The sequence below is a fragment of the Salvelinus sp. IW2-2015 genome, linkage group LG8, assembly GCF_002910315.2.
Source record: "Salvelinus sp. IW2-2015 linkage group LG8, ASM291031v2, whole genome shotgun sequence".
Taxonomy (NCBI): Eukaryota; Metazoa; Chordata; class Actinopteri; order Salmoniformes; family Salmonidae; genus Salvelinus; species Salvelinus sp. IW2-2015.
The window spans coordinates 41,064,392-41,078,375 of record NC_036848.1 but is presented as its reverse complement, the minus strand read 5'-3'; the positions used below and the strand labels follow the sequence as shown (position 1 = coordinate 41,078,375).

At 43.4% G+C, this 13,984-nt stretch overlaps 1 protein-coding gene across 3 annotated transcripts in view; it reads right to left on the bottom strand.

Annotated features, from left to right (window-relative positions):
• LOC111967939 (BAR/IMD domain-containing adapter protein 2-like 1) overlaps window positions 1–13,984 on the bottom strand; it is a 43,303-nt gene that overhangs the window by 8,827 nt on the left and 20,492 nt on the right. For all 3 annotated transcript variants that reach the window (XM_023993395.2, XM_023993397.2, XM_023993396.2), the window contains exons 4-8: window positions 12,340–12,401; window positions 9,595–9,666; window positions 9,232–9,366; window positions 1,896–2,048; window positions 56–211 (exon numbers count right to left, since the gene is read on the bottom strand). In XM_023993395.2, coding sequence (XP_023849163.1) covers window positions 56–211; window positions 1,896–2,048; window positions 9,232–9,366; window positions 9,595–9,666; window positions 12,340–12,401 — 578 coding nt within the window. The remainder of the gene's footprint in view (window positions 1–55; window positions 212–1,895; window positions 2,049–9,231; window positions 9,367–9,594; window positions 9,667–12,339; window positions 12,402–13,984) is intronic.

Genomic DNA, 13,984 nt, shown 5'->3' with positions numbered 1-13,984 from the left:
CTCTTGTTATAGCATTGTAACAACAGTGTAATAACAGCCATGACATCCCACTCACCCTGTTGTAGCACTCAACGCGAGGCGAGGCTTCTGGGGTTCCAGACACGGGAGTGCGGAGCCCCTTTATCATGGTCATCACCGTGTCAGGGACCTTGGTGGCATCGCTGCATTTATCCTGCCAGCTGGGCAGCTTTACCGCCAGCAGCTCTTTGGCCTACAGTGCAGATAGATATAGACCAGTTATAAAGGTGCAATAAAGCTTTATAAAGCATTCATAACTAGTATGTTATATGGCCAAGTTAGGGGGAGCATTGGTTACAGTGCTGAACAACACATATAATCTCAGCCATATCAACCCCAAGGTGGGCATAATGCCTCGAGAGGGCACAAATCTATTTGGTAGATTTGAATCCTGCTGTTGTTGATGTGACTAACTAGGAAGTAACCCCTCTGTGTATGAGGATGTCACATCACTGAGTCTACCTTTAAGTCAAGGTTAACTATGGCCTAACAAAGTTGATTTACTGTTTAACGGATGCCCCGCTTCACATAAATATATTTTTTATGGGTTTGAACATTTAATTTGATTTATGTGAATCGATTATTTAAAATTATTATTTTTGACGAAACAAACAATTCACTTTGCTATTGTAGTAGGTTGGATTCTGTCAATCCCCTTGAATCGAATCATGTGAATCCAAATAAAAATGTGTATATTATGAACAGTAATTTTAGGACAAAAAAAACTGTAGCCTTCCATTTTTTTTAACCTTAATTTAACTAGGTAAGTCAGTTGAGAAAAAAGTATTATTTACAGTGACGGCTTAGGAACAGTGGGTTAACTGCCTTGTTCAGGGGCAGAACGACAGATTTTTACATTGTCAGATCGGGGATTCGATCTCACAACCTTTACGGTTACTGGCCTATCGCTCTAACCACTAGGCTACCTGCCGCCCCCATTTGGGTTATGTGACTGCAAAACTTGTTTTGTAGATACTTTAAGTTGATTTGGGCATTCAATTTATGGGACATTGCAACTCAATAGATGCTAGTCAGCCTGCAAACACTAAGGTAAGATAAATATGACAAAACTAGAAAAGGTACATTTTCTGAAGAAAGTGTGTGGTTGCAACAGCTGTTTAAAAATATTTGTATGGTAGTGGGAGAAGTGTTAAATGTAGAATTCAAGCTGAATAGAAGCTGAAGCAGTTAGTTCCAGAAAGAATAGGTCTGATTACTTTAGTAGACTGCTAGTATTCAGACCCCTTAACTGTTTCCACATTTTGTTACATTACAGTTTTATTCTAAAATGGATTAAAAAAAGAGTTTATGCCTTCATCAACCTACACATAATACCCCATAATGACAAAGCAAAAACAAGTTATTAGACATTTTTGCAAAAAATAAATAAATACAAAAAACAAACATACAGTAAGTATTCATAAGTATTCAGACCCTTTACTCAGTACTCTGTTGAAGCCCCTTTGGCTGCGATTACAGCCTCGCATCTTCTTGGGTATGACGCTACAAGTTTGGCACAACTGTATTTGGGGAGTTTCTCCCATTCTTCTCTGCAGATCCTCTGAAGCTCTGTCAGGTTGGATGGGGAACGTTGCTGCACAGCTATTTTCAGGTCTCTCCAGAGAGTTCGATCTGGTTCAAGTCCGGGCTCTGGCTGGACCACTCAAGGACATTCATAGACTTGTCCCAAAGCCACTCCTGTGTTGTCTTGGCTGTGTGCTTAGGTTCGTTGTCCTGTTGGATGGTGAACCTTCGCCCCAGTCTGAGGTCCTAAATGCTAATTTTTAATCCCTCGCCTTACTTTAAAAAAAGGACATCTACTTTAGGCCTAAATGACTAAAGGTTAACTAAAGGACTAAACCCCTCATGTGCAGTACCTTCTCATGGAAGGCGGTGACATGGTAGGAGAACATGCAGTGTTTGTCGACCAGAAAGCAGAATCGTCTCTTCTCCTCCAGGAGGGCCTCTCTGCAGCCGTCAGCGATGAACTTCTGCATGTCACTCTGCCGCGACGAGATGGTCTTCATATACTGAGGGAAGAGGAGAGACAGGTCAATTAGGGTTGGTTGAACTGACGGGGGGGTCATTAAGGGAACTAAAGAGGACAGGTTAGTAAGGGTTGGTTGAACTGATGGGGGGGGGTCATTAAGGAACTAAAGGGGACAGGTTAGTAAGGGTTGGTTGAACTGATGGGGGGGGGGGGTCATTAAGGAACTAAAGGGGACAGGTCAGTTAGAGTTGGTTGAACTGATGGGGGGTCATTAAGGAACTAAAAGGGGACAGGTCAGTTAGAGTTGTTTGGAACTGACGGGGGGTTCATTAAGGAACTAAAGGGGACAGGTCAGTTAGGGTTGGTTGAACTGACGGGGGGGTCATTAAGGAACTAAAGAGGACAGGTCAGAAGAGTTGGTTGAACTGATGGGGGTCATTAAGGAACTAAAGGGGACAGGTCAGTTAGGGTTGGTTGAACTGATGGGGGGGGGTCATCAAGGAACTAAAGGGACAGGTCAGTTAGAGTTGTTTGAACTGATGGGAGGGGGGGGGGGGGTCATCAAGGAACTAAAGGGGACAGGTCAGTTAGAGTTGTTTGAACTGATGGGAGGGGGGGGGGGTCATTAAGGAACTAAAGGGACAGGTCAGTTAGAGTTGTTTGAACTGATGGGAGGGGGGGGGTCATTAAGGAACTAAAGGGGACAGGTCAGTTAGAGTTGTTTGAAGAAATGGGGGGGTCATTAAGGAACCTAAGAGACAGGTCAGTTAGAGTTGTTGAACTGATGGGGGGGTCATTAAGGAACTAAAGGGACAGGTCAGTTAGAGTTGGTTGAACTGATGGGGGGGTCATTAAAGAACTAAAGGGGACAGGTCAGTTAGAGTTGTTTGAACTGGGGGGGTTCATTAAGGAACTAAAGGGGACAGGTCAGTTAGGGTTGGTTGAAACTGATGGGGGGGGGGGGGGGGGTCATCAAGGAACTAAAGGGGACAGGTCAGTTAGAGTTGTTTGAACTGATGGGGGGTCATCAAGGAACTAAAGGGGACAAGGTCAGTTTAGAGTTGTTTGAACTGATGGGGGGGGTCATTAAGGAACTAAGGGGGACAGGTCAGTTAGAGTTGGGTAACTGACGGGGGGTTCATTAAGGAACTAAAGGGGACAGGTCAGTTAGAGTTGTTGAACTGATGGGGGAGGGGGGGGGGTTCATTAAGGAACTAAAGGGGACAAGTCAGTTAGAGTTGTTTGAACTGATGGGAGGGGGGGGGGTCATTAAGGAACTAAAGGGGACAGGTCAGTTAGAGTTGTTTGAACATGATGGGGGGGTCATTAAGGACTAAAAGGACAGGTCAGTTAGAGTTGGTTGAACTGATGGGGGGGGGTCATTAAGAACTAAAGGGACAGGTCAGTTAGAGTTGGTTGAACTGATGGGGGGGTCATTAAGGAACTAAAGAGGACAGGTCAGTTAGAGTTGGTTGAACTGACGGGGGGTTCATTAAGGAACTAAAGGGGACAGGTCAGTTAGAGTTGGTTGAACTGACGGGGTTCATTAAGGAACTAAAGGGACAGGCAGTAGAGTTGTTTGAACTAGATGGGGGGAGGGGGGGGGGTCATTAAGGAACTAAGGGGACAGGTCAGTTGAGTTGGTTGAACTGGATGGGGGGGTCATTAAAGGAACTAAAGGAGGACAGCGTCAGTTAGAGTTGGTTGAACTGATGGGCGGGGGTCATTAAGGAACTAAAGGGGACAGGTCAGTTATAGTTGGTTGAACTGATGGGGGGGTCATTAAAGAACTAAAGGGGACAGGTCAGTTAGAGTGTTTTGAACTGACGGGGGTTCATTGAAGGAACTAAAGGGGACAGGTCAGTTGGGTTTGGGTTGAACTGAATGGGGGGGGGGGGGTCATCAAGGAACTATAAAGGGGACAGAGTCAGTTAGGAGTTGTTTGAACTGATGGGGGTCATTCAAGGAAACTAAAGGGGACACGTTCAGTTTAGAGTTGTTTGAACTGCATGGGGGGTCATTTAAGAAACTAAAGAGGAACAGGTCAGTTAGAGTTGGTTGAACTGACGCGGGTTCTTAAGGAACTAAAGGGGACAGCGTCAGTTAGAGTTTGGTTGAACTGACGGGGGTTCATTAAGGAATAAAGGCGGACAGGTCAGTTAGAGTTGGTTTTGAACTGATTGGGGAGCGGGGGGCGTCATTAAGGAACTAAAGGGGACAGGTCAGGTTAGAGGTTGTTTGAACTTTGGATGGGGCGTCATAAGGAACTAATGGGGACAGGTCAGTAGAGTTGGTTGGAACTGACGGGGGGTTCATAGGCATAAGGGACAGGTCGTTAGAGTGAACTGGTAAGGAACAGGGGGATCAGGTCAGTTAGAGTTTGTTTGAAACGATGGGGGGTCATTAAAGGAACTAAGGACAGGTCAGTCTAGGAGTTGTTTGAACTGATGGGGGGGTCATTAAGGAACTAAAGGGGACAGGTCAGTTAGAGTTGTTTGAACTGATGGGGGGGGTCATTAAGGAACTAAAGGGGACAGGTCAGTTAGAGTTGGTTGAACTGACAGGGGGGTCATTAAGGAACTAAAGGGGACAGGTCATTACTGGGTTACTGACAGGCGTACTGTTAACTCTGCGTGTACAGTATATGTATGAGATTGTCTCCAGATACTGACGAGAGGACACAGAGGGAGACTGATTGTTAAAACATTCAGTAAGGTTGTAATTGCATGCTCAGAAAAAAGCAGCTTGCTTAACTGTTCAGGAATAACTAATGAGCCTTCTAATCAAAGTCTCTCCTCTGTCTGGCTCCATCTCACCCCCTGTTGTTACTCCACCATCCCTATCCTGTAGAAAATCACCCTGCTGAAAGAACCTGCGTCTGCCTCCCAAATGGCACCCTATTCCCAATGTAGTGTATAGTCAAATGTAGATCACTATATAGGGAATAGGGTGACATTTGGGAAACAGAACACACTCCTTCCCAGAGAGTGACTCAGAACTGAAACACCCTCACAAAGCAGACCACGGAATCTGACATCACACCCAGACAAAGCTCAGCTCCTCTTTGAAACAACTCTCTCCCTCTGTCTCCTCCCTTATCTCTCCTCTCCTTTTTCTGGTTGTCATGACGACAGCGAAAGCTGGTTAGTCTCTAGGGTTGTGGTGGTGGTGTCACAGACCCTCCTTTAATGTTTAGCCCAGTCTCTCTCTCTCTCTCCCCCCTCCCCTCCTCTCTCTCTCTCTCTCTCTCTCTTTCGCTCTCTCCCCCACTCCCCTGTCTCTCGCTCTTCCCCTCCCTCTTCCCCCTACGATGCGGCCACAACTAAACTATGGAGCTTAATTTATACTGCAAACAATAGCTGGAAGACTGAGAAAGACAGAGGGGAGGAAGAGAGAGATAGAGGATAGAGAGAGAAAGACAGGCATACGGAGAAAGAACCATTTCACTGTACTTGTGCATGTAACAAATACGACTTGAAACCTGAAACTTGAATTGAGCTCAAGTGTTGCAGCAAACCTGTAGGGGTTTGAAAACGACAGATTTGTGGGCAAATTCCATTAAAGACATTCATGCATGACTTTGGAGAGAGCAGGATGTTACCTTTTCCATCCATTTCTATATTCTGACAACTGAACCACAGAAAATCACAGTAGAGGCGAAACTAAATATACTCTACAGTCTGATACATGACAGTAGAAAGTGTTCATGGGTGTGTGGATGTGTTGGCCCTTATCTAGTCTAATCAACAGGTGTCATATACATAGGATAATGACAAACCAGTTTCCTTCCACATAGCAAGCCACAATACATTACTGTCTATTAGTTTCTCTGAGATAAAACTAGATTACAGCCCTCTTTCCATAGGCAAAGGTAATCTACATACTGAAACAAAGATGGTTAATAGCAAGATAAAAACCAAGAAGCCATTAAGAAGAGATCATGATCACTGAATAGAGAGAGAGACAAGATTCTACTCTTCAAAACCTCCAGTTAGCTAGTGCTTCTCGGATTTCAGTCAGAACAATAATAAAAAATGTGTTGCAGCTCAATATATTGGGCCCCTTACTAAAAATAAACCCACCTCATAAACTGACACTCATCAAAGTCGGGCTGGTGAAACCAGTCAATAAAACAGGAGTGGACGAGGAGTTATTGCACAGGCAGCCTTGTATCAAGCAGAGCCAGAGTGGGTTTCATCAACAGACAGCATCTTCTTGGCCCCTCTCTCAACTTGTCCTATTGATTTACTAAAGAAGTCTATGTTTAATGTATACTGTGTTAGGAAGACTATTACTGTATATCCTCTGATTCCTGTAAGTGGCTAAATATGCTACCAGGCACCACTCCAAGGCTACTCTATTTGAGTGGACATTATTGACTAAAAATGCCTCACCCATTCCCAGTCCCACTACATCCTACGGAGCTTTTCAGTGAGTGTATACTACCAACCAACTCAAGACCAACTACAAACTCCGAAGTGCACACTTCATACTCCAGAGGGGGCTGTACCCTTGGCCAGTTAAGGGTACATGCTTTTTACACCCACTTGAGAGCACAATCCTCATGCAAGAGTGTACAGTGCTCCCGCTCCTCAAATTCACTAAAATACACTCTCCATTCTAATGTAATGACAGCCATTTGGTCCCTTTCGATGAGCCTTCAGTGTTGCTTTATAGGTGAAGGGCAGTGGTGAACAAAGTACCCAATTTTCATACTTGAGTAAAAGTAAATTGCTAAAATATACTTAAGTATCAAAGTCAAAGCAAAAGTATAAATCATTTCACATTCCTTATATTACGCAAACCAGATGTCATGATTTTCTTGTTTCTTTTAAACAAGAAAATCACTCCAACACACTCCAACACTTAGGCAATAATTACATTTTTAAAAATGTTAGTGAGTCTGCATGATCAGAGGCAGGAGGGATGACCAGGGATGTTCTCTTGATCACTTTGTGAACTGGACCATTTTCCTGTCCTGCTAAGCATTCGAAATGTAACGAGTACTTTTGGGTGTCAGGGAAAATGCATGGTGTAAAAAGTACATACTTTTCTTTCGGAATGTAGTGGAGTAAAAGTAAAAGTTGTCAAAAATATAAATTGTAAAGTACAGATACCCCCAAAAATGACTTAAGTAGTACTGTAAAGCATTTTAACTTAAGTACCTTGCACCACTGGTGAAGGGGAAAGGCAATGACGGCACTCCACTTTACATTACAACAAAGAATCTGCCCGCAGCTATACTGTAGGTGTGGTGGTATTGTGTATATTTAGTGTTCATTTCCTTTCCACCCGCTCGCTTTTATGTACAGTTTTTCCACCTTGAGGTGTGTGGCAAGATCAAGGAGCCACCTGGGCCAATGACATACCCTATTTTCAAGACAAAGTTAATAAATGTTTTCTTTGATATTCTCGATGGGTTATTGCCCCATGCATGCAAATCATTTAAGTGATAACACCCTCGAAGCCGGTGTTTGGAGGTCATATTGGCACGGGTGTTGTTAGGCCCGAGAAGAAGTCAATGGCTGGCAAACCGTGCCAATATATCCTCCAAACACCGGCTTCGAGGGAATTATCACTTTTATACAACGGGTTACCAACATATTCAAATAAATATTTACATATTTTTATAACAAATAATATTTTGATGGATTTATTAATACTATTTCATCCTTCCATAAGATATAGTCCCGACACAAATCCAAGGTTGCTACCCAAGCCGGCTGGTCGTTCGTTCTATTGGTTTGGTTGCCAGAGACCCGACCCAGTCGTTCAGTCTTTTTGGTCTGTTCCTATGGATGCGACCCAGTTGTTCGTTCTAAATGTTCCATTGCCATACTGGCTGGCAACGTTCTTATCCCTTGCTTGCTAGTTAGCCAACTACGGCTAACTTACAGTCACGTTGAACAGAACAGCAAAGTAGCTGCATTTATGTTTGTTTAAGCTATTTTCTAGTGAATTTACTTGGATAAATCCATAACAATAAGCTATTGATGCACGATTTCGCCTCGCGTAGAAAATGTGCTCTCTTGTCAGGACATTTGTTCAGAGGAGCTAGCCAACAACACAGCTAACAAAATCACTTTGTTTTACCTGTTTCTGTTGATAGTTCTTTGTATATATCAATAAAAATGATGCCAGCTGATTCATGATTTTGACAGGCTGAGAAACGCTGCCTTCCTGTCTGCCTCATCCCGACTCCCGACACGTTCATTATTATGAGACAGCTGGAGATCAAATTTGAATATTGAAACAATGTTTATACAAAACTCTGCTGTTGAAAACTAAATGTTAGTCTAAAAGAAATGTGAGGTAATGTCTAGATGCTTTTTATAGTGGAGATCAAGTTTATAAATTGCCTGGCTGGGCTGATGAGACAGTGGAACAGAGTAAATAGGCATTTTAATGTCATAGATTTAGTAACTTTTGGAATAGACAACGGCTGGAATGCTGTTTTAACCAATCACCATTCAGAATTAGAGCCACCCGTTGCATAAGGGAGTCCATAGAAGGATTCAGCTTTGTTTATGTAAACAAAACAAGACAACCATGGCAACCAAGAGCAATAATGTTCTGTTTGGTTTTTATATTGATACTGGACACATACACCAACAAGTGTTTCTGGATGAGGGTAAAGTCACGTGACTGTCTGTTAAAGTCCCTTTCTAGCCATCTGAGAAACTTCCAGGAACTCAAAGGAATCCAAGCACATGCTCACATCATCAGAAAAAACGAACTGGACACCGAGCCACTTCTCGCTTGAAAATGGAGAACATTCATAAAGCGGAACTTAAGGGACTTTTCTGACTAGCGTACCGATGGTGCATTGAGTGAACAGATGAGTCTGATCACTGAGACCCCCTGTGAGATAAGATGAGATCTGTTTTTAGTCTCACCTCGTTCTCCTTGATTAGTTAAGATCTGATTCTAGTCTCACCTCGTTCTCCTTGATTAATTAAGATCTGGTTCTAGTCTCACCTCGTTCTCCTTGATTAATTAAGATCTGGTTCTAGTCTCACCTCATTCTCCTTGATTATTAAGATCTGGTTCTAGTCTCACCTCGTTCTCCTTGATTAGTTAAGATCTGGTTCTAGTCTCACCTCGTTCTCCTTGATTAATCAAGATCTGGTTCTAGTCTCACCTAGTTCTCCTTGATTAATCAAGATCTGGTTCTAGTCTCACCTCGTTCTCCTTGATTAATCAAGATCTGGTTCTAGTCTCACCTCGTTCTCCTTGATCTCGTACTTGGTGACTTGTTTCCCCTGGCTCTTCCTCCGCAGCTTCTTCAGGTCCGTCTGAGAGCGCTCCAGAGAGTCCTGCTTCAGCTTGTGCTCCGTCTGGTACCGCTTGAATGTGGCCTGGATGAGAGATACAGAGGTTAAGAGAAGTTTGATGTAGAGATGGAGAAGACTTTTACTGAATGCAAGGATAGGGGATATTGAGGAGAGAGGAGACCATAATTAAGTGTGCACTTACATACCTGCATACGTAGACATGCAGACCCGTACACAAACATGCACACACACACACACTCCTTGTGATTAGATTGTCCCTTGCCAAAGTCCTATAGTGGACAATGTACTTACAGTCATATATTTGACATCCATCTCTGTTTTCCTCTCCAGCTCAGCAATGATTTCTTTGTGGAACCGCTTGAACTGAACAGAAAGAATCCAGTTCAAGTCGATATATAAACATTTAACAATACCATAACCATGGCAAGATGGTGACATCAGAATAAGAGTTGTGTGGCTGAGCCAGAGGAATGTAGCGGTGATAATAGCTTTCTAACTGAGGGGAATTCTAACAACAGGTATGTCTTATCTACCTCTCCAAATAGTTAAACATTGACTACTTTCTCCTTCCTTCGTTCTCTCAGATATCTCAGAAATAACTAACCATGCTTCGTTGGCATGTCGCTTTACTTGGAGCCCAGTGAAAGACAAGTAGGAGCCTTGTAAGGCTAGGACAAAAGCTTTACTACAGTTCTGAATTGCAATAAAATGTGTAATACATGTATACTGTAGTGAGAATACATTTTATTTGATCATATCTCTTCTTATTACGACCAATACTATAAATATTCATAGATCAAATCATCTTAAATTCGACAATAATCAACGTTTCAAAGTTTATCCGCCTTGTGCATAGGATACAATAGGTATAAAGCAGTACAGTGAAATTTTTCCTTGCGAACTCTTTCCCAACATTGCAGTGATAATTTTTCATACATAGGATACAATAGGTATAAAACAGTACAGTGACATTTTTTCTTGAGAACTCTTTCCCAACAATGCAGTGCTAATTTTTTCCCTCATCAATCTACATATAATACCCCATAATGGAAAAGCGAAAACAGGTTTTTATTAATGTTAGCAAATGTATTACAAATAAAAAAACAGAAATACCTTATTTAAATTAGTATTCAGACCCTTTGTTATGACACTCAAAATTGAGCTCAGGTGCATCCTGTTTCCATTGATCATCCTTGAGATGTTTCTACAACTGGATTGGAGTCCACCTGTGGTAAATTCAATTGATTGGACATGATTTGGAAAACCACACACCTGTCTATATAAGATCCCACAGTTGACAGTGCATGTCAGATCAAAAACCAAGCCATGTGGTCGAAGGAATTGTCCATAGAGCTCCAAGACAGGATTGTGTCGAGGCACAGAACTGGGGAAGGGTACCAAAACATTTCTGTAGCATTGAAGGTCCCCAAGAACACAGTGGGCTCCATGATTCTTAAATGGAAGAAGTTTGGAACCACCAAACTCCCATCCCTCTATGTAGATGGGAGAACCTTCCAGAAGGACAACCATCTCTGCAGCACTCCACCAATCAGGCCTTTATGATAGAGTGGCCAGATGGAAACCACTCATCAATAAAAGGCACATGACAGCCCGCTTGGAGTTTGCCGTAAGGAACCTAAAGGCCCCTCGTCCATAAGAAACAAGATTCTCTGGTCTGATGAAACCAAGATGGAACTATTTGGCCTGAAGAGTCACGTCTGGAGGAAATCTGGTACCATTCCTCTGGTGAAGCATGGTGGTTGCAGCATCATACTGTGGGGATATTTTTCAGTGGCAGGGACTGGGAGACTTGTCAGGATCGAGGGAAAGATGAGTGGAGCAAAGTACAGAGAGATCCTTGATGAAAACCTGCTCCAGAGCGCTCAGGACCTCAGACTGGGGCAAAGGTTCACCTTCCAACAGGACAACGACCCTAAGCATACAGCCAAAACAACACAAGAGTGGCTTCGGGACAAGTCTCTGAATGTCCTTGAGTGGCCCAGCCAGAGCCCGGACTTGAACCCGATTGAACATCTCCGGCAAAACCTGAAAATAGATGAGCAGCGACGCTCTCCATCCAACCTGACCGACTTGAGAGGATCTGCAGAGAAAAACGGAAGAAACTCCCCAAATAAAGGTGTGCCAAACTTGTAGTTTCATACCCAAGAAGACTCAAGGCTGTAATTGCTGCCAAAGATGCTTCAACAAAGTACTGAGTAAAGGGTCTGAATACTGTGATATTTCCCGGATTGTTTCATTTTTGTAAATTCGCAAACATTTCTAAAAACCTGTTTTTGCTTCGTCATTATGGGGTATTGTGTGTAGATTGATGATAAAAAAAACAATTTAGTCAATTTTAGAATAAGGCTGTAACTTAACAAAATGTGGAAAATGTCAATGGGTCTGAATACTTTCCAAATGCACTGTATATAACAATGAAAATAGAATAAAAAACACAGAAGAAGTACGATGACAGCTGAAGAAACATGAGAATGCACCTGCTTCAGTCTAGACTATCTGTATTGTATAGTATTGTAACTTAGACGTAGTGAGTGATTAGAGATGATACTGTCTAAGAGCTAGTTGTGTCTTGCTCTTGTCACAGTTACAACACCAGTGACACCAACCAGAGTCACTTGATTTCCTACACGTATGCCAAGCCTCTCACCCCCAGGCCTCAACAAGAAACCCAACAGACAGAACAGAGAGCACAAGCTGAAAGGAATGGTCTAAATGACAAAAGAACTAACAGTTGTCTTGTGTCCAGGTGGGATTTCTCTCTAGGCTTTGTTGTGTTCTTGGTGTGTTTAGAGGATAAAGGAGGTCTGTTAATGACTAAGTCACTGTGAGAAAGAGAGAGTTGGCGTAGAGGACTATGGATATGTGTGTCGACATGAACATCCAACGCAGGTCAAAGAGAATGGTAACCCTTGACTTCAGTCTTCCACTTAATTAGCAATTAGATGGTAAAATGGTAATTACATAACAAAAAACTACCAAGAGAAGAAGTGACAGTAGGTCAGCAGGAAAGCTTACGTTCTCCTCCAGCTCCAGGTGAACCTTCCTGTGCACCTCAGAGATCTCCATCAGAACCACACCTGTAGAGAAAAGATCATATATCATATTATACAGGTAGCTGACAAAATAAAGGAAACACCAACATAAAGTGTCTTAATAGGGTGTTGGGCCACCACGAGCCAGAACAGCTTCAATGTGCCTTGGCATAGATGCTACAAGTGTCTGAAACTCTATCGCAACGAACCGCCCGTGCTGTCTCTGCCTGGCCGGTTCCCCTCTCTCCACTGGGATTCTCTGCCTCTAACCCTATTACAGGGGCTGAGTCACTGGCTTACTGGTGCTCTTCCATGCCGTCCCTAGGAGGGGTTCGTCACTTAAGTGGGTTGAGTCACTGACGTGGTCTTCCTGTCTGGGTTGGCGCTCCCCCTTGGGTTGTGCCGTGGCGGAGATCTTTGTGGGCTATACTCGGCCTTGTCTCAGGATGGTAAGTTGGCGGTTGAAGGTATCCCTCTAGTGGTGTGGGGGCTGTGCTTTGGCAAAGTGGGTGGGGTTATATCCTGCCTGTTTGGCCCTGTCCGGGGGTATCATCGGATGGGGCCACAGTGTCTCCTGACCCCTCCTGTCTCAGCCGCCAGTATTTATGCTGCGGTAGTTTATGTGTCGGGGGGCTAGGGTCAGTCTGTTATATCTGCAGTATTTCTCCTGTCTTATCCGGTGTCCTGTGTGAATTTAAGTATGCTCTCTCTAATTCTCTCTTTCCTTCTTTCTTTCTTTCTAACTCTCGTGGGACCTGAGCCCTAGGACCTTGCCTCAGGACTACCTGGCATGATGACTCCTTGCTGTCCCCAGTCCACCTGGCCGTGCTGCTGCTCCAGTTTCAACTGTTCTGCCTGCGGCTATGGAACCCTGACCTGTTCACCGGACGTGCTACCTGTCCCAGACCTGCTGTTTTCAACTCTCTAGAGACAGCAGGAGCGGGAGAGATACTCTCAATGATCGGCTATGAAAAGCCAACTGACATTTACTCCTGAGGTGCTGACTTGTTGCACCCTCGACAACCACTGTGATTATTATTACTTGACCATGCTGGTCATTTATGAACATTTGAGCATCTTGGCCATGTTCTTTTATAATCTCCACCCGGCACAGCCAGAAGAGGACTGGCCACCCCTCATAGCCTGGTTCCTCTCTAGGTTTCTTCCTAGGTTTTGGCCTTTCTAGGGAGTTCTTCCTAGCCACCGTGCTTCTACACCTGCATTGCTTGCTGTTTGGGGTTTTAGGCTGGGTTTCTGTACAGCACTTTGAGATATCAGCTGATGTAAGAAGGGCTATATAAATACATTTGATTTGATTTGATTTATTGGAGAGATGCAGCACCATTCTTCCACAAGAAATTCCACAATTTGATGTTTTGTTGTAAAACGCTGTCTCAGGTGCCGCTCCAGAAACTCCAATAAGTGTTCAATTGGGTTGAGATCTGGTGACTGAGACCAGGGCCGTGCACAGACCATTCAGCAGTGGTGTAAAGTACTTAAGTAAAAATACTTTAAAGTACTACTTAAGTAGTTTTTTGGGGGTATCTGTGCTTTACTTTACTATTTATATTTTCGACAACTTTCACTTTTAATGTACTTTGTACTCCATATATTTATTTTATTATTCA